Genomic DNA, 27,086 nt, shown 5'->3' on the forward strand with positions numbered 1-27,086 from the left:
TCATGGGGAAAAAAAGGTCGTGTAAATGAAAGTCCAACTTTCCTTTCTCCTTTTTAATAAGAATGAATGAAAAGGGCAGGGTGCTTTTTCAGGGTAGTCATATGCCTATTTTTAAAATGTTTACTTCTGACCAGTTACCATAGTTAGAAATCTTTAGTTTGACTCTAGATTTTGATTTTCAAATAGTAAAGGCCATCCAATTTTTAAAAAAATTGGATACGTGCAAATAGTAGGTGGATCAAAATTCCTTACACACAGAGCTATTTATTTTTACCTGTTCTTCCTATTTGTGTACTGATACTAACATGAATTAATGAAAAATATTAATATGAAAAGTATATATAAACTTTTCTGTGAATAGTGAAATTAGTCTTTGCACTAGAATTGAGGAAATATTTTATGCTTCTGGTGTTAGCTATCCATTTTATGGAAGCTCTAAACAAAACCTTGGTCTTGACTTTCAATTAACAACTAGTAGTGACTGAATATGGATTTAACGTGTGGGAAGTGTCTAGTACTTGCAACTCCTAGGGCCTGAACCAAAGCCTATTGAAATTGATGTGAGTCTTCCCATTGACTTCAATAGTCTTTGGATCAGGGCCTTTTGTGACTTTCATGGAAATAAAAGTAATCTAGCAGCCACCCTGGTCAACCTTGCTTTAGGGTCCATACAAGGTTTTTTTGTGGCTTCTGTAGATCAAGACCATATATTTTAAGAATCTGCTTGATGATACCATATCAAGGTTGAGCATTTTGAAATATTGGCATTTCATCCCACTTCACCACACATACAATTTATAAGAGGTCACGTACAAATTCAGGCAGAAAAGTTCTAGTACATGAAAATGCATCCACTTAATATTGGCAATATCAGTCAATAACAATACATATTTGAATCATAGAGATATATGAAGAAGGGGGATGTAAGTAAGCCTGGACTTCAATTTTCATTTGATACAATAATGACCCTCTTTAATGTGAAAAATATTAAATTATATATATTCAACAAAATTATAATGTAACCAAATACTTCATGTTGGAATCATCATAAATTTATTACCAAGTATTCTTCCTTATTCAAACTACAGCTGAGTGTCCTAATGTAAGTAATGCAGAACTAGCAAGGTATACTGCTAATATGTACCTTCTAGCTAATTATGTTCCATAACAAAATATTAGTGTAAGGTTTTCATTAAAAATAAATTGAAATTCAGTGAAAGTGGTTTCACTGTCACCTGGATTTTGAATCGGGAAAGGGGTGGGAATAAGTGCTCATATTTCAAAATGCTCAACAGTGAAAAGGTGTTGTCAGGCAGTTTCTTTGAGTTCAGGGTCTTGAAATACAGAGCCCGCCAAAATATAACAAACAAACATTATATAGACACTAAAAGAAGATAGTGCCAAAAACTTGCATTTAGCTGCCTGGCTGAAGGTGCTTACTGGTAGATTGTGTAATTGGCTACTATGATAACTTCCTTAGAAGTTTTGGTCTCAAAGCACAGACAAGACTTCTAATGTTACTTTCCTTTTGTCTTACATTTTATCTCCTTTCTTCTTTCTCCTTTTCACTAATAAAATCAGTTATGTTATACTTGCAAGGAAAATATTTCTATGAATCATAGGCTCCTTAATGTAAATAAAGTAAATCTTTATAGTAAATGTAAGGGAACAGTGTGCACTTTTTTGCACTTTTTAAATATCCTACAAGTTCATCCACCTCCTGATAAAATTGTAAGTAACAAAAAAGTTATAAAAACACACAAAGCAATAACTTTGTATTAAATCTGGCTCCCTGCAGACATACTGGAGCTGATTTGTATTTGTTATAATTGGAAGTTTCATTTCATGGTTCTTCCCCAACCCTTTCTTTTTCACCTTACCTTATTTGCATAATATTTATTCATTATCCATTCTTTGCTTAAAAAAGCTTACCTAGGGTGTTCAGTTCATACCACATCTCTCACATCGCTGTTCTTAAAATTCACAATTTTTTAAATAAAAAAATCTTATGGCCAAGATTTTCACCAGCGACTCGTGCTTTTGAGGGCTCAGCTTGAGAGATGCATGAAGCCTGCTTTTTTTTTCTTTTTCTTTCTTTTTTTTAAAGAGAGTGATTCACCACCACTCTTTGAAAATCAAGTTCCTTGAACATGACTAGCTGGGGATTGAAATAAAGGCACAAAAAATCAAATCACTGGCCACTTATGAAAATCTTGTCCTAAGAACATTACATAAACTTCATTTGCGGGTCTGTTTTACTAAAAACAGTGTCAGGTAGTTCATTTTAGTGATGAAAGATTTTGTGAATAAACTAGATATTTTATTTGAAGTCAGAACTTGAAAATGAATAACCTCTCTTTATTCCAGCCCTGATAACATGGGGCTACTCGACCCAGCCACTAGTGACGGACGAGTGATTTTCTTCCTGCCATGGGAAAAGATGACTATTGCCGGCACCACAGACACTCCAACCGAAGTCACACACCACCCAATACCTACAGAGGAAGATATTAACTTTATTTTGACTGAAGTGCGCAACTATCTGAGTTGTGATGTTGAAGGTAAATTTAAAGGACCTTTCTTTTTCATGGGAGGGATGCTGTTGTGTCTGCAATGTTTGAAAGTGAAACTATACTGTCACTAAAGTTTTGTGTGATTTGATTTACCATGCTTTTGGTATTTTGGGACTTTATGTGACATAAAGGTCATCCTTACCAACATTTCAGGGTAATACAATTACTGCTTTGTCAGATGTACCCTGCATACCCTGGCTATTCAAAATAAAAACAGTTGATATATACAAAAAGAAAAGGAGTACTTGTGGCACTTTAGAGACTAACAAATAAATTGGTTAGTCTCTAAGGTGCCACAAGTACTCCTTTTCTTTTTGCGAATACAGACTAACACGGCTGTTACTCTGAAACCAGTTGATAGATAGATGTCCACTCTGAGTGCACCCTTTTGGCCAAAGTGGCGTTAACTCTTTTGGCCTCACAACCACCCAGCTGCTCCTCTTGGGCTGCGGGCGAGGTATGTGATGCTGTTGATTTTCAAGAGAGGGAAGGGGTGGAAGATGTGGAACACTTGAGGGTACATCCAGTGTCAAAGCGTGAGTTTATTGACCAGTCTCAACCAACTTTTTGTCTAGAAACAGTTTTTGACTCTTCCAAAGTTGTCATTCTGGTTTGTATTTTTTTAACCACTTTGTCCTTAATATTTGCCTTAAAAAAAAAATCGGTACATATCCAATACTATCAGTTTTCAGTTCAGGAGAGGGAAGGATTAAGGGCTAAAAGGGAATTTTTAAAAATAGAATGATGATGATCGCTGGGTAGGTTTATTTGATATAGGGCACTCAGATGGAAATGACCTGTTTGCATTCAGATTCGTGGTTTAGAGTTGAAAGGCTTCATATCTTATATCACCAAGCCCTTTAGCCATCCTGTCCCCTTCACCGTTGTTTTTAAAATGATTTTGTGAAAACGTTTGCGTTAGCAGAGATATTAAAGTAAATCTGAAAAGCACTCTGCCTGCTGGGAATGTAACAGTGTCTTGTAGTTAGATTTAGGAAGCCTTCTATCCAGAGGCTGAAAACTCTAGCTTACTTGTTTATTCTTCCCTGAAATGGGTAAATTGATAGTTCTGTTTTTGTATCAAGTTAAGAAAAACGATCTATCCAAAAAATGTACCATCAAGTCTCTTGAGCAGAAGTTAATCAGAATGATGTGGCGTGCCAGACAGGTGGTTGGTTGAACTAAGCTATGGCTCGGAGTATTGAATAGGACAGAATTTTTGCAAGGTATTTCACAAAAGTAGTTTTCTGGAGTGTTTAAAGCTTTTGAAGGAAACCCACCTAGGTGCATGCTGTTTTTCACGAATGCAATTAGCAGTGTTTATAGATTGCCTGTTATTGAATTAACAACTGTGCTGGCCGTATCAACTCACTGCAGACCTGTTTTTTTGCTGCCAGAGACAGTGCCAGGGTTATCAACTTACACAGGCTTGGATGTGTTCCAACTATTTAATTATAGTGTCACACATGCTGCTTTTTCTAGTTTCTTTAGTTTATAAATGTAATATGGTATCTTATTTCTGTGATTAGCACTTCATTTTGGTGGTTAAACATGCTGGCAGAGCAACATCGATTCTGAAATCTATTCAGTGCTCTTTTGGGATATTTTTATAGTCTGTTATCGATTTTCAGTTATCAGTCATATAAAAACAGAATCTAAAAACATACCCCAAAATGCTTCAGCATAAAGCAAATCAGTCAATTTTTTCCTTTGTAAATTTAATAGGCAACACAATTAAGTTTTATAAAAGCCTCTACTGCTCTCATGTTTTATTTAAAAAGTGAAATGATTCTAGAATCTACTTGTGGTTTTGAAAATAAATAATTTAATGGTATAAACAGATATGATCTGTGCTAAACCTGTGTTGAAAAGAGATTAAATTTGTTATAACTTGGCATTTTAAAATCATTTGGTCTCTTATATATTATAAAAAATAACATGGAACATCTTTTAATTACAGTAATTAAAAAAGATCCAAGGTCCACATCACAAAAAATATGACTTTGTGGACTGATGGAAAAATTCAGGCTGCCTGTGCACATTCCTTATACGGTCATCAATGCACTATGCAGGTGTACTTCTCTAACTGTATCTCACCTCCTGCAGGTATTCATAACGCTCCCATCCCCATGGTATGTAAGAGGAGTGGACTTTGTACCTTGCAGTAATTGGCCTCAATGGGTATGTCTACACTGCAATTAAAAGCCTGTGGCTGGCCCTGTCAGTTGACTCGGGCTAAGGGGCTGTTTAATTATGATGTAGACCTGGGGCTCGGGCTGGAGCCCAAGCTCTGGGACCCTCCCCTTCATGGGGTTCCAGAGCCTGGGCTCCAGCCCAAGCCCAAACATCTATATTGCAGTTAAACAGCCCTGTAGCCAGAGTCCTGTGAGCCAGAGTCAGCTGACACAGGTCAGCCTCAGGGGTTTAATTGCAGTATAGACATACCCAATAAGTCACATGGCTGAAGCAAAGTAGTAGATATTTTTTAGAGGCTAGGGTATGCTGTATTTAGTTATACCTCCGAGGGGTTTTTATTTTTACTATTTGATGCCTTCAGGTTTTATATCTATTATTGAAAAGTTAAAATTGGCTTTACGGGTATACTTATAACTGACAAGGAGCCAAGAAATAGCATAGATAAACATCTAGCCGGTTGGCCATGTATTTTGATAGGATGGGAAAAATCAAGATAACTTTGTCTCTAATGGTGCTAAGGATGGGAAGTTTGAAATCCTCTTATTATATCTCTTGTCCTGAGAAGGGCAGTTGAATATGGACCACATGGACTCTTGTTGATTATGAAATGTGTAAGATGGGGCCCTTTTAAAGCCACTGTATAGTAATCTGAGAACCCCAGCAGTATTGGAGGTTAGTGCGGAGCACAAGTTGTTGGAGTACTGGAGCTCTGCTAATAAAAATGCATTCAACCCATGTCTTTGTGCACGCCTGGGTATACTTCCACAAGATTTATTTGTCAAGATAAGAGCTTGGGATAGTAACCCAATCATTTTAGAAGAATTTTCGAAAAGTGTATTGGAAACAAAATGTCAGGCATGCAGACACACAGAAATGATGCTTAGCGTGTTTAAATGCGTGAAGAGAAATTGCCCATCTGAAGTCAGAGGCATGAGTGCATTGCACAGATTTACCTTACTGGTTGGTTTTCAAGCCTTTTGATTTTTCCGGTTTGTACAATGGACCTCTCTAGTTCTGGGTGCCTTTTTTCAGGTTAGAGGCTAGAGGGCTAAAATGTTTGACACTGATAATGCTGTGCTTTAATTCTCTAACCCTGCCCATTCCACTGCTCTGGAAAATCTCTCCTGTATTTTAAATGACTCTCTAAGGCTGTAACTACGTTTCAAACTGGAGATGTAATTTCCAGTTCAAGGACACTGTGATAGGGTGTACTGGGCCCTTTGATCCCCTTACTGGTGGCCTTGCGGTCCAATCGTACCACCCCAAAAAAGGAGCAGTAAAGGTGCATCCTTCAGCCCGCCTAGAGAGGTTGTAGGGAAGCAGTCAGAGTGCAGTAGCTGCAGATTAGTTCCGGCAGGGACCAGAGGAATAAGGAAGGGTGATCCTTGCTGGTGGCTGGAGCTTAAGGGAGAACCACTAAACTGGTTCTGGTGACATTTGCATTCCATAAGGAAGAAGCGATAACTTCAGCCCTGCGATAAGGGTGAAGAGGAAGGGGTTACACAGGAAGAGGCCCAGGGAATATCATCAGCAGCAACTATTCCAGGAAGCAGCATGTGACTGCTACTTATAGGGTCCCTAAGTTGGGACCCAGAATAGTGGGTGGGCCCGGATCCCCCCACTGGCAGGGTGGCCTGAGCCCCAAGAAAGGCATAAGGCTTGTTTAGAGGCCCAAGTGAAGGGCAGGTAGTGGAGTCTCCAGGAAGAAAGCCCTGGGGGCATTGCTCTATACAGGGCAGACACAGACTTAAAGCTAGCCCACAAGGGCTGAGAACTGAGCCCAAAGACAGGGCTGCAGATACCAATCAGGGCACTGTGATAGGCCCTGTTGTACCTTTGTTATCCCAGAAGGGGTTCCTTCATGTGATGAGCCACTGAAAACCTGCCTGGCAACAGCCAACAGGGGGCACCAGAAAAGGGAAGAGTTCTGGTTCGCACTCTGCCAACAGGAGGTGCTCATGAGACGTGAGTGTCCCCCGTCACAATGGCATATGGGATGTAGCCATTTGTGGTACGAGGGTCTAACAATCCTGAATACATATTTAGGGTTTTAGACAGGATGGTACTTTGGGCAGCTAGCCTCTCCCCCGAACTTGCACTGCTGTGGGTACACACTATTTTTAGCACATTACCTCAGGTATATTTAGAATGGGTGTGTGTCCTCAAGCTGCAATTTACACTAGCAGCTGTAGTGTAGACTTACCCGAAGCCAACACATAGAGTAAGGTTTTTAAGCTCCCTGTTTCATGTTAAACCTCTACTTTTGGGCAACATCCTAAGACCATTTGGGTGATTTACCCTGGTGCGCCAACCATTCCTAAAGTCTTGAGAGCAGCCCTGGTTGTTGTTTGAAGAATTTGCTAAGTGTTAATTTGTGACTTGATGGAGTGAAGCTTGGATACATCAATTGTTGGTGGTGGTTAATTTTTGTAGCTTCATAAGTATGCATAAAGATGAAAAAGGAATGTCCTGTCCCAAGGAATTTAGTCTTGACTTCAGTGGGAGTAGCAACAGGCCCTATCATATCAAGGGATTAAAATAAAGAAAAGGGGTAAGGAGAAACAGCATAATGGAAAGACTGGGGTTATGATAAGTTCCTTTTTCAAAATGTGTAATTTTAACATGTTAGCCTGAGGGACAAAAGTCAGTCAAGAGGGGCAGGAATGATGGTCTCCACTGAAAGACTAACTGGGAAAAAAAATGAAGCTTTTACTGCTGGAACCTTTGTTTGTTTGTTTTTGGTTTGTTTGTTTGTTTTTTGAGCAGTGGAGAAGTGGTAGTGCTGATTGTTCTCAGAGCAGTAACTGGGCACCGTATATGGTTTAAGCTGTTTGTTTTTATATTATGGTCACACGATGTATAAATTCACTCAACTTCTGTCACTGCTGGATCCAGCCTTCCTGACACCTTAGACAGAGATGAAGAAGGTGAGCTTTCATTTACGTTGTTTTATCTTTCACCTTCCATGTAACAAGGCTTTAAAAAAAAAAAAATAAAGCTACACAGTAGTAGAGGTGTTAATTCATTGAGGGCTCAGAAAGGCCCACTGTGCTCCTTTATAATAGCCATTACATTCTCCTAATTAAACAGTTTCCTCAAGACAAGAGAACAGCAGAATAGCAATTGCATCATTTTAAATAGTGTTGATGCCAATTACAATGTTGATTGAGACCAACTGTGCTTTTCTGGTTTAAAAAAAAATATGAAAAGTCAGTGTTGTAATGGCTCTCTGACTCTTTGAGATAGTCCAGAGGAAATTCTGTACCTCGAGGCATAGAACACAAATAGAGGACTTAAGTGTGAGAAACTAGTGATTTCAAGGAAAACAAATCTTTTCCTTTTTAAAAATAAAATTACTATCATCCTGACCGCTCACCCTAGCAAAAAAAACCACCTGACCAATTTTCTCTACCCTCAGCAAACCATCACCAGCTCCACTCAACTGGTGAGAGATTTCCAGGATGTGGAATCCCCCTCCTTCATCTCTACATACATCACAAAAGTATTTTGTGGAAAGGTTCAGCCCCTGGTTACCCACATGCTGGACACTCAGTGGGGGAAGCTCTTTGTTTCTCCCTAAACCTTCACATCAGGACAAGTATTTTGGTGGGGGCAGGATGAGACTTCAGGGTCTTCAACCCCCGCCCCCCTTTTCAAATAACAGGTATAGGCTTGGCAAGGAAGGATTTCACCCACACTTTCCCTTTAACTTTCTGTTGAGGTCTTGGTGACGTCAAGATGCTAAGGTGCTAGGTAACCTTTGTGTAGAGAGCTGAAAGCATCATTAGCCTAACTGGCCCAAAAGTAAGGGTTCTGAGGTATCCCTAAATATTGCATAGTGGATCACTGTGTTAACAGCTGAGCCATTAGGAGGATCATCCAAATAATTTTTTGATTCTTGTTACCAGTTGTAACTCAGATGTTAATGATCAGATGGTTTTGGTTCACTAGTATGTGGACTGTTGCATGTACAAGTTGCTGCTGACCCGCTTTCTATTAGATAACTAAATAATAGGTCAGTGTGAAACATACCATGCAGCCACATATGTTGTGGCAGTTAGAAATAGTTGTAAAAAGAAATGAGCAGGGTGTTTGTAGAACAAAATAAAAAAAGTGTGCTGGAATTGTAAAATCCACAGGCTGTCACAAGTATCCTAATTTCCATCATATTTGAGGTTGTCTGAGCACATGACTGGGAACCAGGAATCTTGGAATTGTAACCCGGTTCTGATATTGAATCCCTCTCTTGTCCTTGAGACAGTCATGTCAGCTTCTCTGTTCCATTTCCCCATCTTCAAAATGGGAATAATAATACTTCTCTCCCAAGGGGGTTGTGAGTATTAGATAGATTTCAATAACATTTTACAGACGCTATTTTAAGTCATAGGATGTGAGTAAATTGAGGATACATATACCTCTGTCCTTGCCTATCTGGCATGTGAATTTGAGGGGAGAAATGTAAACATTATTTGTGCCAGAGTAATTTTAAGAAAATGAAATCTTTGCTTTTAACCAGAAAATAATAAAACTGATTAAGTCTGAAGGCTTTTTTCTAATTCTGTTTGGCCATTATTTGCTTCTAAACAGTGAGAAGAGGAGATGTCTTGGCAGCATGGAGCGGCATTCGTCCTCTTGTCACAGATCCCACCTCTAAAGACACCCAGTCAATATCTCGGAATCATGTTGTTGCTGTTAGTGACAGTGGACTTGTTACTATAGCAGGTACTGGAAATCCATTTCAGATCTCTCATATGGCTTTGTCAGGATTCCCCAGTGTATTTAAGTCAAAGGTAGTGAATGTTTGTACAGCAGATTTGAAGGAACAAGCAATATTATTTAGTTATTAGCGAATAAGTGATTTACTAGTTGAAGTCCAGTAAGGATGAAACTGGACTAAGTGTGAAGTTTGGCCGATGCAACACACTTCCACTAGTTTACCAAAACAGATTGTTTGCAGGTGGGAAATGGACAACCTATCGCTCCATGGCACAAGATACCATTGATGCAGCCATCCAGGCTCACAACCTCAAGGCAGGTCCATGTAAGACGGTAGGACTTTTCCTGCAGGGGGCTAAGGACTGGAGTCCTACTCTTTACATTAGGCTGGTCCAAGATTACGGATTGGAAAGTGAGGTGAGTCAACTATATTTCTACTCAGTGTTTGTATTAGTTATCAATAACATTAAAAAAAAAAAAAAAAAAGCAGCCGCACAGCCTGTATTAAGGGCTCTTAAATTGGCATAAGACTACACTGTTTGGTCAGGGCAGAAATAATTGTATAAGAAAGAAATCCAGTCACAAATTTTCCTTTGCTAGTGGAGTACTAAAAGCCACGTGCGTTCTTTATTTCAGCGTCTGCATAATCACAAAGCTATGCCCTCTGTTTTTAAACATGTATGACAAGCTAGGTCTTGGGCACCTCAAGCCCAACAAAATCTATTCTTCAAAGGTGATCACAGTAGCAGAAAGGAGCTGAAGCATCATTAGTCACCGCTACATTGATACATGCATAGTAGTGTTAGTGCTGGTCTAAGCATTCACAACTCAAGTTGTTTCCTCCCACACAATCAAAATCTAATACCATCCTCAGCCTATTTATTACAGGCTATGGGAGAACTGACAAGACTAGTTTTATATCTATTCATCTGTGCCTCAGAAGGTGCTGGGACGTAGTGTTCGCTAAATGTGCTCTTAATTCTATAGGTGGCTCAGCACCTTGCGTCTACATATGGTGACAAGGCTTTTGAGGTGGCCAAAATAGCCCAAGTTACTGGAAAGAGGTGGCCTATTGTTGGAAAACGGCTTGTATCTGAATTTCCTTATATTGAAGCTGAGGTATGTGAAAATGGCTACGTTTCTCGTCTCTGTAATTTGTGGTGATTATTAGTCACCCACCCTGTGAAGTAGGAGAGGGGGATGGAGACTGTATCTGGCATGTAAACAGAAATTTATTTGAGTAAATAATGGAATAATTTTTTTTCTGAACTTTTATTAAACGCATTTAAACACATGAGCCCAGATGCTTTTTTATATTGCAGCAAAAAAAGTGGGGCTTGCTTCATATAAATCCATTTTCTTCAATCACTTAAGCAAATTATGGCCTTATGTGCACATATGCATAAGGCTCCATATCCGCTCCCTCCAGTGCTCTTGTTCACCTTACCGCCCTGTTTACCAGAGCTTCATGCTATTTTTTTCCCTCATTCTCACATAGGTCCAGCCCCCTTTCCCATGTCCAAACACTGCAGAACCTTACATTTTTTCTTTTTATCTTTTTATCCAATTCTAATATCCTAGGTTATGTATGGGGTAAAAGAGTATGCATGCACTGCAGTGGATATGATTTCACGTCGCACTCGGCTGGCCTTCTTGAACGTGCAAGCCGCTGATGAAGCCTTACCAAGAATTATTGATATAATGGGGAAGGAACTTCACTGGAGTGAACAGAAGAAAAAGGTACAAAAGACACTTTAGAACTGGAACTTTTTTTAAGCTCTCTTGTAGAGCCCTGTGCAGGATTATTTTTTTTTAATCCTGCTCCCGCATTGTTTTTTGCATTTTTATCCTGCTCCCTCCCACAAATCCCGCAAGAGAGAGAAATTTCCGCATTCTACTAAAAAAAAAAAAAAAAAAAAAAAAACCCACCCCACACAGTCGGTTAATGTGTGTAAACATTCAGATACAATTTCTACCACTAAAACAATAAAACAAATCTTGCTTAAGCCATATAAAAATATACTTTAACCCCTGTTATAAAGGACATCAAATCTTTCTATCCTTCACTTAAATTTCAGAATTAAAACCTTTATTTTAAAAAAAGAAAAACTTGCTTTACGTTGCTGAAAATTCTATTTATGACAAACTGATGAGAGATTGAGTGTTTTCTCACAAATTACCAGAGTCTGTTTTTTGCCCACCCAATCCTGCCTGCAACAAAGTACGTTCAATCCACTCCTGTTGTTATGGCAGTGGGTCGTGCGGGGCATGCAGAATCCCAATCCTGCTGCAGGGCTCTACTCTTGTTTTCCTTAATCAGTTTCAGTCTTAAACCAGTTTAGACATGCATTTGTTAATAGAACATTGCAAATGCCCTTTTCTTTTGGCATATGCCATTATAAAAAAAAAAAGCTATCAAACCAGTTCCAGTTGCTCTGAAAAGATCAGAATCTATAGTGCTGAGCTGCGTAATTTAAAAGTGAAAGTAAAATTGGAGGTTTCATCCTGTTCCTTAGTGGACATTTTGTTCAACATTAAATTTGTCAGAAAAGTTCGAGAGAGACAAAATTTGACTTGTAGGAGCGTTTCAAGACAGGACTGCTGTTCGTTGGTAGAGCTGTGGAAGGGAAGCTTGCATGGCATTTGCCCATTGTTTTTTCTTTGTATCCCTCTTATCTTCCTTCTCCTCTCTTATAAGGCTTCCTTTGTGAACTGATGATGAAGTTGGGCTTGATACCACTGTTGGCCTCACTAACAGTCCCAAAGTCATCTTTCTCTCTCCTTTCCCTCATCTCTGAGAAGCCATTGAAATCTAGTGATATGGTCCACATAGGGCCCAGGTGGTGAGCATCCTTCACTTTCATTGCAAGATATGTGACCAGCACCTTGCAGGATCTCACATTTAATGCCGTAAAATGCTCCTGCAGCATGAGGAGTAGTGTCAGGGAGAAAAGTGCAGTCATGTGGGCTGGCTCATTCAGTTAGAGACAATCCTGTGTCCAAGCAGGATGCCCGGGTTTGAGCTTGATTCACTCACACCTCTTGAAGAGGGCAGGACTGCATGCATGTTGTGGTTCTCTCAGCTCCTAAAGGAACATGAAGCCTCCTATTGCTCATTCACGATACCTTTTAGCCAGTTAGAAGTTGTATTAAAGTTCAGAAAGAAGCTCATTTTATTCCTGCGTTCTGCACCAAAAAATAAAAATTCTGCACCAAAAAATTAAAAATTCTTCACACAATATTTTAAAATTCTGCAAGTTTTACTTGTCCATAAATAAATGCAGAGGCTTCAGCATGGCAGTGCACGAAGTTGGGAGATCACCCCGCAGCCTCTTCACCCCCCCACCCTGGGGACACAGACTCAGTGGTAAGGCTGCACCCAACCCTGACATGGCACAAGGCCTGGGCCTGCCACAGAAACACCCCGAGGCACCAGGTGTGGGGCAGGCAGGCTTAACCAGGCAGGATCCAAGTGTGGAGGGGCTCAGTGTGTGGGGATCCAGGTGTGGGGTGAGAGTATTGTGTGGGACAATCTGGGTGCAGGCAGCTCAGTGTGGGGGGATCCGGATGCACAGAGGCTCATTGGAGGGCTCCAGGTGCAAGGGTAATGGGACTCTGCTGGGGCTTCCAGGTGAAAGTGGTTGGGGCTCAGCAGGAGGGTCTGGATGAGGGGGGTCTCAGCAGGGGTGTCTGTGTGCTTGGGGAGTGGGCTTGGTGGGTGAGGGTCTGGGTGCAGCTAATTGGGGGTCAGTGCTGTGGGTGTCTGGATGTGGGGCTCAGGGTGGTGCAGGGGTGTGGGGCTCGTCAGAATGGGAGTTTGAGTGCAGGAAGCTCAGTGGGGGGTGGTCTGGGTGCAGGGGTTAGGGTCCGGAGGCAGAGGGCTCCAGATGCAGGGGTTGAGATTCAGTGAGGTGGGGTTTGAGTATGGAAGACTGGGGGTTTTGGGTGTACGGGGTGAGGCTTGGCGGGGGTGTCTGGGTATGGGAGGTCTGGATGCATGGGGGTTGGGTGGATGCGGGAGCAGCTCCTTGTACAGTGACCCCTTTCCTTCCCCCTCCCCCCTGCAGTTGAGGAGCTATGGGGGCAGAAAGCAGGATATGATGCTGAGCTTCCTGAATCTGGAAGAGGTTTATGGGGGTGCATCTGACAGCCCCAGCCACTCCTTGCAGAGAAAGAGGAAGGTCCGTCCTCTCCTGCCTCCAGTCCAGCTGGGATTAGCAGCTGATCCTGGCTCATGGTAGGAGCCACTGGCTGGGGTGTCCCCAGCTCTGTGGTGATTTAACTCTCCGCCTGCTGCTCCGGGTGCCTGAAATGATGTACCCGAGCAGCTAGGGAGTGGTTCACAACTGCTCTTGCAGCTTCCCTGTCGGAGAGTAATTTTTCTGCGGGGAAGCAAAGAAATCTGCAAGGGACATGAATTCTGTGCACGCACAGTGATGCAGAATTCCCCGAGGAGTATCATTTGAATTCTCTCAGCTGAAGGACTTGTGATGACTCTAAGCCTTTCCAGAGGGATTCATAAAAAGAGGGATGCAGTTATATCACAGATGTGTGCTAATTTGCTTGGTACATATCTTGAAGGAGGAAGGGAAGGGTTGTTGTACTATAGCTACAGTAAACTAACTGGAAGGGGTTTGGTTAAAAATAGAGAAACAAAAGAAATTAAATTCAAAAGAAAATCATTTTGGTAAATTAGTACATGTTAGGATTCATATAATTCTATCCAAAACATTAGGTTAAGAGTGCTAAGGTTGCAAACCAGTCAGAAAATGTCAGCACTGAGATTGCATGGCAACCTTTCTCTAACCCCTTGCGCATACGCATTATGATACAGTCTTTAGTTGCATGATCACACAGTTGCATGATCATCATGCACACATTTCTCCAACAATACAAATAACATACAGTTTCTGTAAGTGTAGACTGATGGCCTCTCTCCAGCCCAGGAAGGAGTGACACCATGCCCAGTTTCTGGAGCACCCCCTTTTTCTCAGGGCTTCATTTATTGGTCGTACCAACAGTCTTCAGAAAAAACAACAAATAAACAGTTCAACATAAATCCAATGGCCAAACCAGGTCCCTTTCCCTTACCTCAGGACTTCATTGTGGGAGTCCCCCAGCTCTGGTAGCTCTTTCCCAATCCTACAAGCCAGCTGTCTGGGAGTCCCACTGCTGCCGGAGCCAACCTGCTGCTTACAGCACTCCTCCCTCAGTTCTTTCAGCCCTTATCGGAATCCAGTGCTTATCAGGCAATCACCTGATCCCTTGCAAATTGCCAGGTACTTATCTATTTTTTAACAGGGTTCTGCCTTAGTACAGGGCTCACTGGCCCCAGGACACCTGGCCTTTACAGGGGCATATCACCCTGTTACAGTAGCTACACATGTAGCATCTTTAAATGTGATTATTTTTTTCATTCCTATCTGTGCTCTATTTTCATTATGGTCCAGTATATCTTTCTGCTGTTTGGGGGTAGAGAGTGCAGTATATTATCAACACAGCATTCCTCCAGGGGAGGAGGCCATTAACTTCAAAGCTAACTTAGGTCCTGATCCTCTAAAGACTTGTGTACCTGCTTAACATGAAGCATGTGAGTAGTCCTGATAAGCTCAGTAGTTCTCCTCATATGCTTAAAGACCTGAAAAAGAGTTCTGCTCAAACGCTTGCCTTTTTCACCCACAGAAGTTGGTCCAATACAAGATACTGCCTCACCCACCTTGTCTCTCTAATATCCTGGGACCAATAGAGGTACAACAGTGGAAGATATTTAATTAATCACGGGTGTAAATCTTTGCCACATGTGTGCCCTGGCTATAAACTTAGGATACACACACACACACACACCCCCACCCAGCAAATTTGTACTATTGGTATGTGCCATTTATATATAATCTATAGTATATTGAGTAAGTACGGTTTACTGTGAACTCTTTGTATTGGTGACTTTTATGGTATACATTGACAATAAATACTAAAGATGCTATATAATTCTAATTAAGGTTGTAGAAAATAAGTGTATGCTAAGCTAATATACTGTATTATATATTTGAGAAATAGTATGTGATCATTTGATTAAAGGCTGTAAATTCTCATTTGACTACAATATTGAAGGGAGCTGGAAGGGTCAGAGCCAATCTCTCGGGTAAATATGCATTTTATGGCCTTCCACACACGATGTTAAATACCCAAAACCCCACCCACAACTCTTAAATAAGTGAAGAATAAGATACCAATTCTTAATGAAAGGTGATTTCATAGACTTGATCTGGAAGTGCTGTTTTTGGTGACATCTCTGTGAGTTGCATGTGTGGACTGAGGGCATGATATGGCCCTAAAAATCTTTGCATTCCATGTCTTCAGTATAATTATCAATTGATAATCAACACTTGTATGTCAAAGCCAGTGATCTAGATGAAGCATGAAATGGTTCCTTATCTTAATGACCTTGTTCACTCTAAGCACTTTTTTGGCCATCAAATGCTGATATTCCTCTAAAGACCAGCAATTATAAGTATGTGAAAGGAGCCAATGAAATATTACGGTATAGAAGAAATTCAGCATGTAAATATTCAGTATTATTCTAGAACTGAGACTTTGTTTCTTTCATATTTTAGGAAGAACTTGAATCTGCTAAAAAGTTTCTGTATTATGAAATGGGCTACAAGGCAAAAGTAGGGCAATTAACAGACAGCTCTGAAATCACTCTTATACCTTCAGATATTGACAGGTAAATGAAGTACAAATGGACCTCCCAGATAGTCCCTGGGAAGATATTTCTGTCAATCTTTTGTGTATTCCTTTTCCATTAATAATCCTATTTTGCAGATATAAAAAGAGATTCCACATGTTTGATAAAGAAAAGAAAGGCTTTATTACCATACTGGATGTTCAAAGTGTGTTAGAGGTAAAATTTCTCTTTTGATTTTTTGAATTCTTATCTCAGTTGTGTAGTATGGTATAAATCATGTTTAACTGATCCAGTTGATTTGCCTGTTTTTGTTGTTCTTTTATTTAGAGCATCAGCATTCAAATTGATGAAAATACACTTCATGAGATTTTAAATGAAGTGGATTTGAACAAAAATGGGCAGGTTGAACTCGATGAGTTTTTGCAGGTGAGTGGTTTTCTATTTTAGTTGTAATGAAAGGAACACAAGAACCCTCATCTCCTTTTGCTCTGTATATTGGAAATTAATTATCAAAGCTAGATGTAGAGTTTGTACATAAAATTTTACAGACTTGCCATTCATTTTTTATTCATTATTAATTGTATATGAATTTACGTTGCCTAAAGGTGGACAATGCTTGAATCAACATTAAGAAATACTAACAATTTCTACACCACTGTTTGTATTGATCACAATGTTTCCTATACTCTGAGCCTGTCCTTGTAAGGGCAAATGCTGCAGCATGTGCTTATAAGTTGTTTTTTTTTTTTTAGTGATGACCATTATGCCTGGACAAAGCATTGGAGAGAGAGACTGAGGGGTTGTTTTCACTGCTTTATTAGCTTGAAGTGTAACTCAGTTTTCTTGCTAACCCGGTTGCCATCCCGCACACAAATCTCTAGTTTGAGCTGGGTGGTGCTTTAAGATCCAGCCAACTAGCCTATCAGTGGGTATGGTTGGCTGACAACAGCACTAGTAATACAGTGGGGATGCAGCAGCTCACATCACAGCAACTCATCAGACGCTAATCAAATCCTTCTGTGTAGCTCAAGTGTTGCGTATTGTGATCCCTCTCTCTAGAGACTAGCTCTGAGTGAGAGTGACTACAAAGCAGAACACTAGGCTAGCTTGAGTGTAGTAACTTGAGAGTACTAACCCAAGCTAACTGTTGCAGTGAAGAATTTCCTGAGGCTGAAATCCAGGCCCCATTGAAATCTGTAGGAATTTTGAATATTGCCTTCAGCGGGGCCAGGATTTCACCCCAAGCCTGTCCTGCGTTGGCAAGGGGATATACTAATTGAGCTAGTAGGTATCATCCATCCATGACTGCTAGGAATTTTCTTTTTAAACATGGAGTTTGTCTTCCTCCCTTTTGTTGTGTTTTCCCCAGCTGTCGGGAGGCTAAAATAGTGGGCAAAAAGAAAAGGAGTACTTGTGGCACCTTAGAGACTAACCAATTTATTTGAGCATAAGCTTTCGTGAGCTACAGCTCACTTCATCGGATGCATACTGTGGAAAGTATAGAAGATCTTATTATATACACACAAAAAGCATGAAAAAATACCTCCTCCCACCCCACTCTCCTGCTGGTAATAGCTTATCTAAAGTGATCACTCTCCTTTCAATGTGTATGATAATCAAGTTGGGCCATTTCCAGCACAAATCCAGGTTTTCTCTCTTCTCCCCCCCCCCCCCCAACTCACTCTCCTGCTGGTAATAGCTTATGAGTAAATGAACACAAATCAGATGTCAAGAATTATAACATTCATAAACCAGTCAGAGAACACTTCAATCTCTCTGGTCACGCGATTACAGACATGAAAGTCGCTATTTTACAACAAAAAAAACTTCAAATCCAGACTCCAGTGAGAAACTGCTGAATTGGAATTCATTTGCAAATTGGATACAATTAACTTAGGCTTGAATAGAGCCTGGGAGTGGCTTAGTCATTATGCAAGGTAGCCTATTTCCCCTTGTTTTTTCCTACCCCCCTCCTCCGCCGCCCCCCCCCCCCGATGTTCTTGTTAAACCCTGGATTTGTTCTGGAAATGGCCCACCTTGATTACCATACACAATGTAAGGAGAGTGGTCACTTTGGATAAGCTATTACCAGCAGGAGAGTGAGTTTGTGTGTGTGTGTGTGGGGGGGTGAGAACCTGGATTTGTGCTGGAAATGGCCCACCTTGATTATCATACACATTGTAAGGAGAGTGGTCACTTTAGATAAGCTATTACCAGCAGGAGAGTGGGGTGGGAGCAGGTATTTTTTCATGCTTTTTGTGTGTATATAATAAGATCTTCTATACTTTCCACAGTATGCATCCAATGAAGTGAGCTGTAGCTCACGAAAGCTTATGCTCAAATAAATTGGTTAGTCTCTAAGGTGCCACAAGTACTCCTTTTCTTTTTGCGAATACAGACTAACACGGCTGTTACTCTGAAACCTAAAATAGTGGGCTGTCTTCTGTACCTTTTTTTTTTTTTTTTTTTTTAATTAAAGTAACCCAACTAAAAGATTTGCTGAGGGGAAAGAACAAAAGACTTCATGCTCCCCTTGACTTCTGTGAGAGAGGATCCTAAATCAGCAGATCTGAACTGGGGGCAACACAGAAATGACTAACGGTCTCCTGATGCAAACTCAAACCCTGTACAAGCATCTCCGTGTAGAACCCTACCTTCAGGGATAGGGTTAGGAGCCCATCACTCTCTGTAAGTCTCCTAGCAAACTTGAGGGGCGAAACAGAGCAATACACTGCTGATCAATTCTGCAGTAGCCATTTATGTGGATTTTCTGTCCGTGCTGTGGAGATTCCATCAGGGAATAGCTGCAGTTGGGTGGCACATGCTGTCAGGAGTCCTCAGAAGCTGTTTGAGGCCACAGTGCCTAGGCAATGCAAGAGGGCGAAATACCACTTATCCCCCATCCTCCCCCAAAGAATTCCCAAGCAACTCTGAAACTAAAGTAGTTTTTCCTATGCAGAAAAAACCCTCCTTAGGTCCAGACAGTCTATCCTGTAGTTTGTCGGGGTATCCTTTCAGTAGTAGAGGGCTGAATCATGCCTGTTGCTTCCTTCAAATTAGGCAATAAGCCACCCACACATCTGTGGGCACAACTTGGCCAGCTGCTGCACAGTTAAAACAATAGCTTTTGTTCATGCTTAATAGGACTATTGATTAAAAGCTTAACTGAAAAAGTATCGGGGGCAAGAAGCTGCAGGTTCAAAGTGTGGTGTATGCCATCCACGTTGTCCTGCTTAATTTCTGAATGATCTAAAGAGAGAAGTGCATGAAAGGAGGACATTAACATCAGTTTTCTATGCATCTTTCTGCAAATGCTTTCCAAAAAAAAAAAAGGGGGCAATAAAGATACCACTAAATTGTTTGCCTCCAACCATTTGACTCCCCTCACATGAGCAGTTTTCCAGCCAGGTCTGTTTTTGTAGAGCCTTATTGGTCAGGTATTTCAAATGACTGCCAGGTCTTTCCTGAATCAGGGCAATGATGAATGCTGAACATGCGATAAATTAATGCTGGGGATTTTGGTCAATGTCAGCCCTTTCTTCACTGTGTCAAGTTAAACAAACAAGATCAAGGCAAAGGAAATGGTAATTGTCTCTCTGGAGATGAGCTGTAGATAAGAGCATTCTTGAATCTAAATGCAGAAAATTTTTACAACTTATGTCCAGCATTCTAAAAAGGGAGGATTTATTTGCCTAAAACATAGTCACCAAAAAACATTTAAAATAAAATGGAAAAAATAATCCTGTGACATAATCCTAATATATTTTCTTTAAAAAAAAAATCACACATCTTTTCAGGCAATTGAGAGAGAGCCCACCTTTTTATATAAAAGTTTCAACGGGGGAAGAAATTTGATTTTGCATTTTATAAACAGAACTCTCTCCATTTCTGAGTATGTTATGCTGTAACTTGGTTAGTTGAGGTGCACTATAATTCAGAAACAGAAAACTGGCAATTAATCATGCAGTGTTTATTGTGCTCAATACTCTCTTTAGAGGTTGTCTGTTTTTTGTGGTTTTAATACTTCCAAAATGTGAATGACAGCACTTTTTGCATATTTTTAAAAACTAATTATTGGTGGCTTCTAGTTTGTCCTCTGTTTCAAAAATGCACCGTAAGCCACATTTTGAAACAGGTTCCTTAAAAAAAGAAATGAAAATAAATGTTTGAAATCTGGTTACTGAGGTCATAGGCCTCAAAGCTTCAATAATCAGACCTTTGTACATTTGGGCTGAATGTCTTCTATGTATGTGGACAGCATGTAGCATATTGTGCACTACTATAAATTAAGTTTTAAAATAACAAGTAAAAAAGGTAACAAGTAATAAAACAAACCTTTGATTTTTGCCACCAAGGTAATTAAATGTGTGGAACTTACTTAAATGGTAGTAAATCTTTTTAAATGGATATATTAGGATTCATGCTCCTTTTCTGTTTGCTTTCTGAAAACTTTCATTGGATTACTTTCATAAAACTTTCATTGACAGAATGTTTGTGGAAACTTATGTTTGCAAATACTTGTGGAAATTTGTACAGTATTTGAATGTGTTTCAAGGCGCTTGCTCACTTATCCAAGTGGGGAACAAAACACTGCCATGTGATTTTTTCTGACCAGTTGCAAACAGTCAACAATGGATGCTTTCAGAAACTGTTTGTAGTCTCTCTAATGAGTCAAAAAGAGTTAGGAGTTTTTAAATAAAGAATAGTCATGAAGAAATCATGATGCTCACAGATATATCAAAAACAGAAGCAGAAGCTAAATTCATTAGATACGTTGTTACAAAGTGTTTGTTTGCTCAGCTCTAGTCTAGTCTTTAAGAGAAAAGTCAGATATCACACAAATCAATACTGGAGGAAGGAAGATAAAAAAGGATGTTTTCCTGATTCTTGTAGAGTAAGACCTGAATAGAAGAACATATCAGCATCTGGGTAGCTAATGCAGTTGTGATCACTAGTCTGTTACATCACAGACCAGTTTCTTGACTGTGTCGACTGGCATATTTCCACTGGCGAGAGTGGAACTATGACAATTTACACCAGCTGAGAATCTGGCAGATCTTTAACATTACTGTGTAGATATTTGGATATTTTTTGGACAGCAAGTACTGTTCAAGGGTCCAATGCTGCCTTCACTTACGTGGACCAGAGGCTGTGAAACTGTAGGTGGAGGCCACAGAAGACAGGGGAAAGAGCAGTTAAACAGGAGGAGGAGGGACTGGATGAATTGGTCCTCTGTGGCATGCTCCCTTTGGGGCCAGACAGATTTTTCTAGCAGACATTCTCTTGGAGGTTAATTATCCTCCAGGTCACCAGGTTTGTGTGGGCCCAAGTCTACCTGCGATAGTTTTGTAAAAAGGGAAGAAATCTGAAGTGAGCTGGCTATTTAGCTCCTGTTGAGAGGAAGAAATATTTTGTAAGTGCCGATTGCTTTTTGTATTAGAAAGTCTCTGACCAGCTGACTACATGTACTTTCAAGTCCAATGCGGCTCTTATCCATCGATTTTTAAAAACAAAAATCTAAAGTCTAACACTAGAGTATGTTCATTAAGGTAATGCTGAGAGTCCAGTTTCAAGGACTTAAATGCAAACTAGTTTTAAAAGTCTAAAGCAGTGTTTCCCAAACTTGGGACGCCGGTTGTTCAGGGAAAGCCCCTGGCGGGCCAGGCCGGGCCGCTGCTTCCCGCAGCCCCCATTGGCCTGCAGCGGCGAACTGCGGCCAGTGGGAACCGCGATCGGCCGAACCTGCGGACGCGGCAGTTAATCAGACCGCCCCGGCCTGCCAGGGGCTTTCCCTGAACAAGCAGTGTCCCAAGTTTGGGAAACACTGGTCTAAAGAAATTTGGATTTAGAAGAATCGTGGAAGTCAAGTACACTATCACTAGAATAAGACTGCTAAATGAGAAAGATACATTGCAGGGGCAGTGGTAGATCAGGAAATATGTTCTCTTTTCTATCTTTGTGACTCTTTCTTTTCAGATTTAAAAAGAATTCACACACATGAATTATCTTGCAAGCTTGATTGTAATGAATGGCTTTAGAAAGCCATGGGGTAGGGGGGTCTGCTGCACTTTTGTTGCAAATATATCACATCAGTAACTTGTACATGTCCTGCAGCCCATACACAGGCAAAACTACCATGGGCCACACTGGAAAATGTACATTTAAAGGGCGGCACAATCCAGCCCTAGAAAGCAATACCAACCATTTTGTTTAAAACCTTTAATAATAATAATAATAGCGTTATTTATTGTGTTTTAATCTTGCTACTGGTTTGGACAACATACTTCATTAACTCTGGCATTGTTTACACTGGAGATTTGTCTCAATTTCAGCCATTGGTAGCAACCCATCAGGGGAAGTTGCAACCGTTCCAAACCCCTAGTATAGACAGTGTACATAGCTACAAACTGATTTACACCAGTGCAGTATATCCTAGTTTCAAGCAGGGGTAGGCTGCACCAATGGAAATAGCAGCTCAGAGCAATTTTCCTTGTCTACATGATGGGTTTGCTTTAGTTGCAGCTACCTTACTGGTTGGTCACCAATGGGTTGAATCCCCAGTGCAAGAAAGACTTCAGCCTGTGGGGTTAGTATCTCTTTAAGTGTTGTCCAGCAATTAAATTTGGCTACTATCATTAATATGCTGTAAACATTGGTTTTTTTAAGCTCATGAGTGCTATTCAGAAAGGATATGTGTCTGGAAGCCGATTGGCTGTACTTATGAAAACTGCTGAAGAGAACCTACGTGAGAGAGTTGTTATTCCAGTGGATCGAAGTGGTGGTGGACTGTGAGTTTGAGAAGTACAAAACCTGCTTACAGCTACCAGAGAATTTGTCTATGTGTAGCTGCCTTGTTCAGTGCTGAAAAATATTCCAATGTTTTCAAATATCTGTTTATTCTAGTGAACTGTATCTGGTGGTCAGGGTATACAAAAACACACTGATACATTTATTTTTCCTTATTTTCTGTGCTGATATTAATACTAAAATATTAAAATGTGGCCTTTTGGACGGGACATGCTTTAAAAGTAGAAATTATTTGCAGGAATTCAGAATAGAGTCTGCAAAAGGCTTGTTCACAGACACTACCTTTCTCAACTTTAAGCTTTTAGATAATCTTCCCCCTTAAAAAGAAATGGTGCGCAGAAAGTGACTGCTTCCTAAGATCCAATCACTAAAAGTATTCTGCATATGTGCAAGACCATATGTGTTCAAAGTGCCTGTCCAGTAAAAGGAAGAGAGGAATCATTTTGGTGGGGGAAGGGGGAATGTTCACATTTAGGTTTCAGGAGGATGCCACAAAGAAATATCTTGAGCGCTGCCTAAATTAAACGTCCTGGTAAGGAATCATAGTTATATTTATGAAACGTTACATAGATAGTCACTTCAGTACTTCTCAATGTTGTTCTCATTCAATGGCACCAGTTTCATTGCCAGACAGATTTCTGGCAATAAAAATTTGACAGCATAAGACTGGAAGAGCACAAGATTGGACCAAAAAAACCAAAAATCTCATAGATGAGTTATAATTTAGAGTTAAAAATGTATGGGTACAGCTTTCACTCCTCCCAGTGAAAACCATGCTGTCTTCAGTATATGCCATTGTCTAGCAGGTATTGCAGTGTACTATAAAGTGTCAGACTGTTTTTGTACTTTTAGATAAATACTGAAAGTATGTAAAACAAAAGAACTTTGCCATAGTGCACTAATCCTAACCACTTAATATTTGCAAAATGTACACTTAAATGGGAAAGTTACTTTGCATTCCAGCAGGCCTTACTGAAATGTGGTAAGGGCTATTCGCCTTTGCATTAATTTGCTGAAAGAGCCAGTTTTGGACCATTTATTTGAGCCATTCTCAACAAATGCTCCACCTGGCTATTTACCCTGTGACTCTTCCTATTATTAAATTGGCTATGATCAGCATTAAGATCAGATGGAGGATTTCTGCCTGATCTGTGGCAGGGAGGGGAAAATGAATGCATATTTTGTTGGTGTGTCTCTTTCATAATACTCCTTTGAGTATAAGTATAAATGAGTATAAATACCAGTTTACATGTCAAACCAGAAGCCTTGAGTTTAAAATGCCACCACATCTGTACACAACTAAATGCAAAATCTGATTAATTTTAATCCTGTTTTGAAAATTCTTTAACATGATGCCAAGTTAATATTCTGCAAGCAGTACAGTTCTGAAAAATAGACAATTAAAAAAATTCAGATCCAAAGTATATAGGTGCTGAGGACTTGTAGTAACTATGATAATAGTGCTAACTGTAGGTGGTGGTGGTTGAATATTTTGGTCTGACAAGTTTCCAGCTATTAAAACTGTATCTATCTAAAAATGGAAGGAGGAAAAACCCACCTGAAATTCTTAAATGAATACAGAGCACTTTGTCTTCCCCCCAAGATTTTGCTTAGATTGTCTTCTAAAAAGTCCCAGGTTAAAATGATTTTAAATGATTTTTCGTTATTAGGTTTTCCTAACATTAAGATGCTTTGTACCTTATTGTACACATCGCAGTGGGGAACTAACTTTTCTTGCCTTTGAGACCACTGAGCACTCTTTAGTATGGCTCAATCCATGTGAATTAAGTCCTTGTGCACACTTAGACTATATGAGGTCAATTTATGAACAAAAACGTCATAGGATTGTTTCTCTATCAAGCTTTTGCATTGAAATATGTCAATATACACTGGATAAAATGTATATCTGTATTTTTGAGATATTAAGCTATTTGTGTCAAATGTCCTTTCAAGGGAAAGAATGAAGAACACAATAACAATTTTGCCACATATTCCAGAACTGGGGGGAAATCAAGGTACAATAATACAGAGTTTTGTTTTATATTTTTCAAAAAGACATTATGCTACCAATAATTTTTAAAGTGTAATGGCTACAAGTGACACATAAGAGGCTTTTTCAGGTCAGGCGAAGAAAACCATTGTATTTAACATATTTTTTATGGTTCAGTACACCTTTTAAAATAGTTCCCCCTCTACTCCCTTAATAAGTTGTACAATTAAGAATGATAATTGAGGTTTCACTGTAAAGCCTAGACTGTCTACTACATACCCACTCCTTGCTGTTCTTTTGCTTTACTAATGTAAATATAACATGCAGAATGTAAAGGGATTTTCATGGCTGTGTGCCTGTCCTGTTATATTGATTTACTTTGAATTTTAGCTGTAATAAATGTCTTAGCCCTCTGCTTTTTTGGTTTCTTGTGGCACAGTAGAATGTGTATAAATACTTACTTTGTACAACATAAAAAGTTGCATATGTTATTTATACTGGTTTAAATAGTAAAATGAAAAAATCCAGAATTATTTGATTTCATCAACACACTTTTTTATGTTTTGAAAAAAGATTTCATGATTATTGTTCAGGTCAATTCAGCTGTAAAATTTCATTGTTCTAATGTAGTGTGAAACAACTACTGTTTAAACAAAAACTATAAGTTCAATAGTGTCTGTGGGAAGGGGGAGAGATGTATACTGCATATTTTTCCATGTGGCACTTTTATGTATTGTGTTGGTTTATTGTTCTAGATTGGACTGTTAAATACTGTGTTTGAGGCTGGGTTGTCATTTTTATAACTGTCTCAGTGTTTTATTGCCATTATTTATTACTTTTGATATACAGAATGAGCTGCATGCATTTATAGAGCAATAAGAGAATATATTTAATGTGCCTTGTTTTTAACTGAATAAGAACTGAAAGCATGAATCAATAAAACTGATTAAAATGGTACACTCACAGGTACTTTGATGTTACTGGCAGTTACAGAAATAACTTTGCTTAGTCTTAAACAAGTTTAGAATAAAGGTGCAAAGTAGATACTTTTTAGTAAATAGTATATTTAGCAAATACATGTCATTTAGTTCAGAATTCAGTGGTTTTAAATCATAAAAGTTAATACAGATTTATCATTATCAGGTAGATTCATTTACTGCTGAAATACAGGTGAGATGTTCTGTGAGTATCCTATTTTGAAAACTCATACTAAAAATACAACTAGCCAATTTCAACAGGAATTTTGTTTAACTAAATCTTTTCAAGCTCAATCTTCCTATGCACAATGATAAATGTTATCATAACTAAAATAAATAGAAATGAATGGAAAAGATTACATACAAGATCCATTTTGATCATTTTACATGTCAAGTTAGTCTAGGGTTGCCAAGTGTTGATAAATGTTCTTACAGAAAAATGCTATATATTTTCATTGTCAGTAAATCAGAATCGCTATTATCAGTTTTAACACAAATTTTGTAATGCCCGTATTATTTTATAGGTTTTAATTTAGTCATGTGGCAGGGATAGCCTATATTTTCATTTAGCCATGCTGCATGCAGACGTTGGGTATGTGCTGCAGGGGTGAAAACCAAAGCACTGTAAAATATACAGAACTGTTACCTCCAGAGTGCAATTGCAAAAGATTAAAAACATTGTGCATTCTGCCTTGTATAAATGATTTGTCAGAAAACATTTACCATAATACTTTCTCAAATATTTACAGTCCTAAAATTGCTTAGGAGTGTGATCCTGAATCCCTTCCTCAGGCAAAACTCCCATTGAAATTAATAGGATTCTTGCCAGAGTAAGAACTTCAGCCCTCTCTTAGCATTAAATATATGGAGAAGGTGCAGATTTGTTGTAGATAAAATCGGTTGCAGTGAGCATAGAAATATGATATGGAATATCATAGCAACATTAATATTTTAGTGTCAGTGCTCAGACTGGGTGATTCCTATGTCAAATGTGAACTGATTGCATTTGATTAGAGGCAGCAAAATATTGAGAGAAAAACACATCTTCGACAAGGATGTATCTTTGTCGCTTAAGTGAGATATTTGTTTCTGCCCCACTAAAAATGAAGGGCTTGTCATGATTTCAGATTTTTGTTTCC

The 27,086-nt window shown here is 39.5% G+C and overlaps 1 protein-coding gene across 2 annotated transcripts in view; it reads left to right on the forward strand.

Annotated features, from left to right (window-relative positions):
• The window catches only part of GPD2 (glycerol-3-phosphate dehydrogenase 2), a 123,571-nt gene extending 97,646 nt beyond the window's left edge, over positions 1 to 25,925 (forward strand). For both annotated transcript variants that reach the window (XM_074967369.1, XM_074967368.1), the window contains 9 exons: positions 2,368 to 2,561; positions 9,357 to 9,491; positions 9,727 to 9,902; positions 10,473 to 10,604; positions 11,067 to 11,225; positions 16,100 to 16,212; positions 16,311 to 16,389; positions 16,501 to 16,599; positions 22,840 to 25,925. In XM_074967369.1, the coding sequence (XP_074823470.1) occupies positions 2,368 to 2,561; positions 9,357 to 9,491; positions 9,727 to 9,902; positions 10,473 to 10,604; positions 11,067 to 11,225; positions 16,100 to 16,212; positions 16,311 to 16,389; positions 16,501 to 16,599; positions 22,840 to 22,965 (1,213 nt within the window). In that variant the 3' untranslated portion in view covers positions 22,966 to 25,925. The remainder of the gene's footprint in view (positions 1 to 2,367; positions 2,562 to 9,356; positions 9,492 to 9,726; positions 9,903 to 10,472; positions 10,605 to 11,066; positions 11,226 to 16,099; positions 16,213 to 16,310; positions 16,390 to 16,500; positions 16,600 to 22,839) is intronic.
• Positions 25,926 to 27,086: the final 1,161 nt, after the last annotated feature.

This window comes from Natator depressus, chromosome 11, assembly GCF_965152275.1.
Source record: "Natator depressus isolate rNatDep1 chromosome 11, rNatDep2.hap1, whole genome shotgun sequence".
Classification (NCBI taxonomy): Eukaryota; Metazoa; Chordata; order Testudines; family Cheloniidae; genus Natator; species Natator depressus.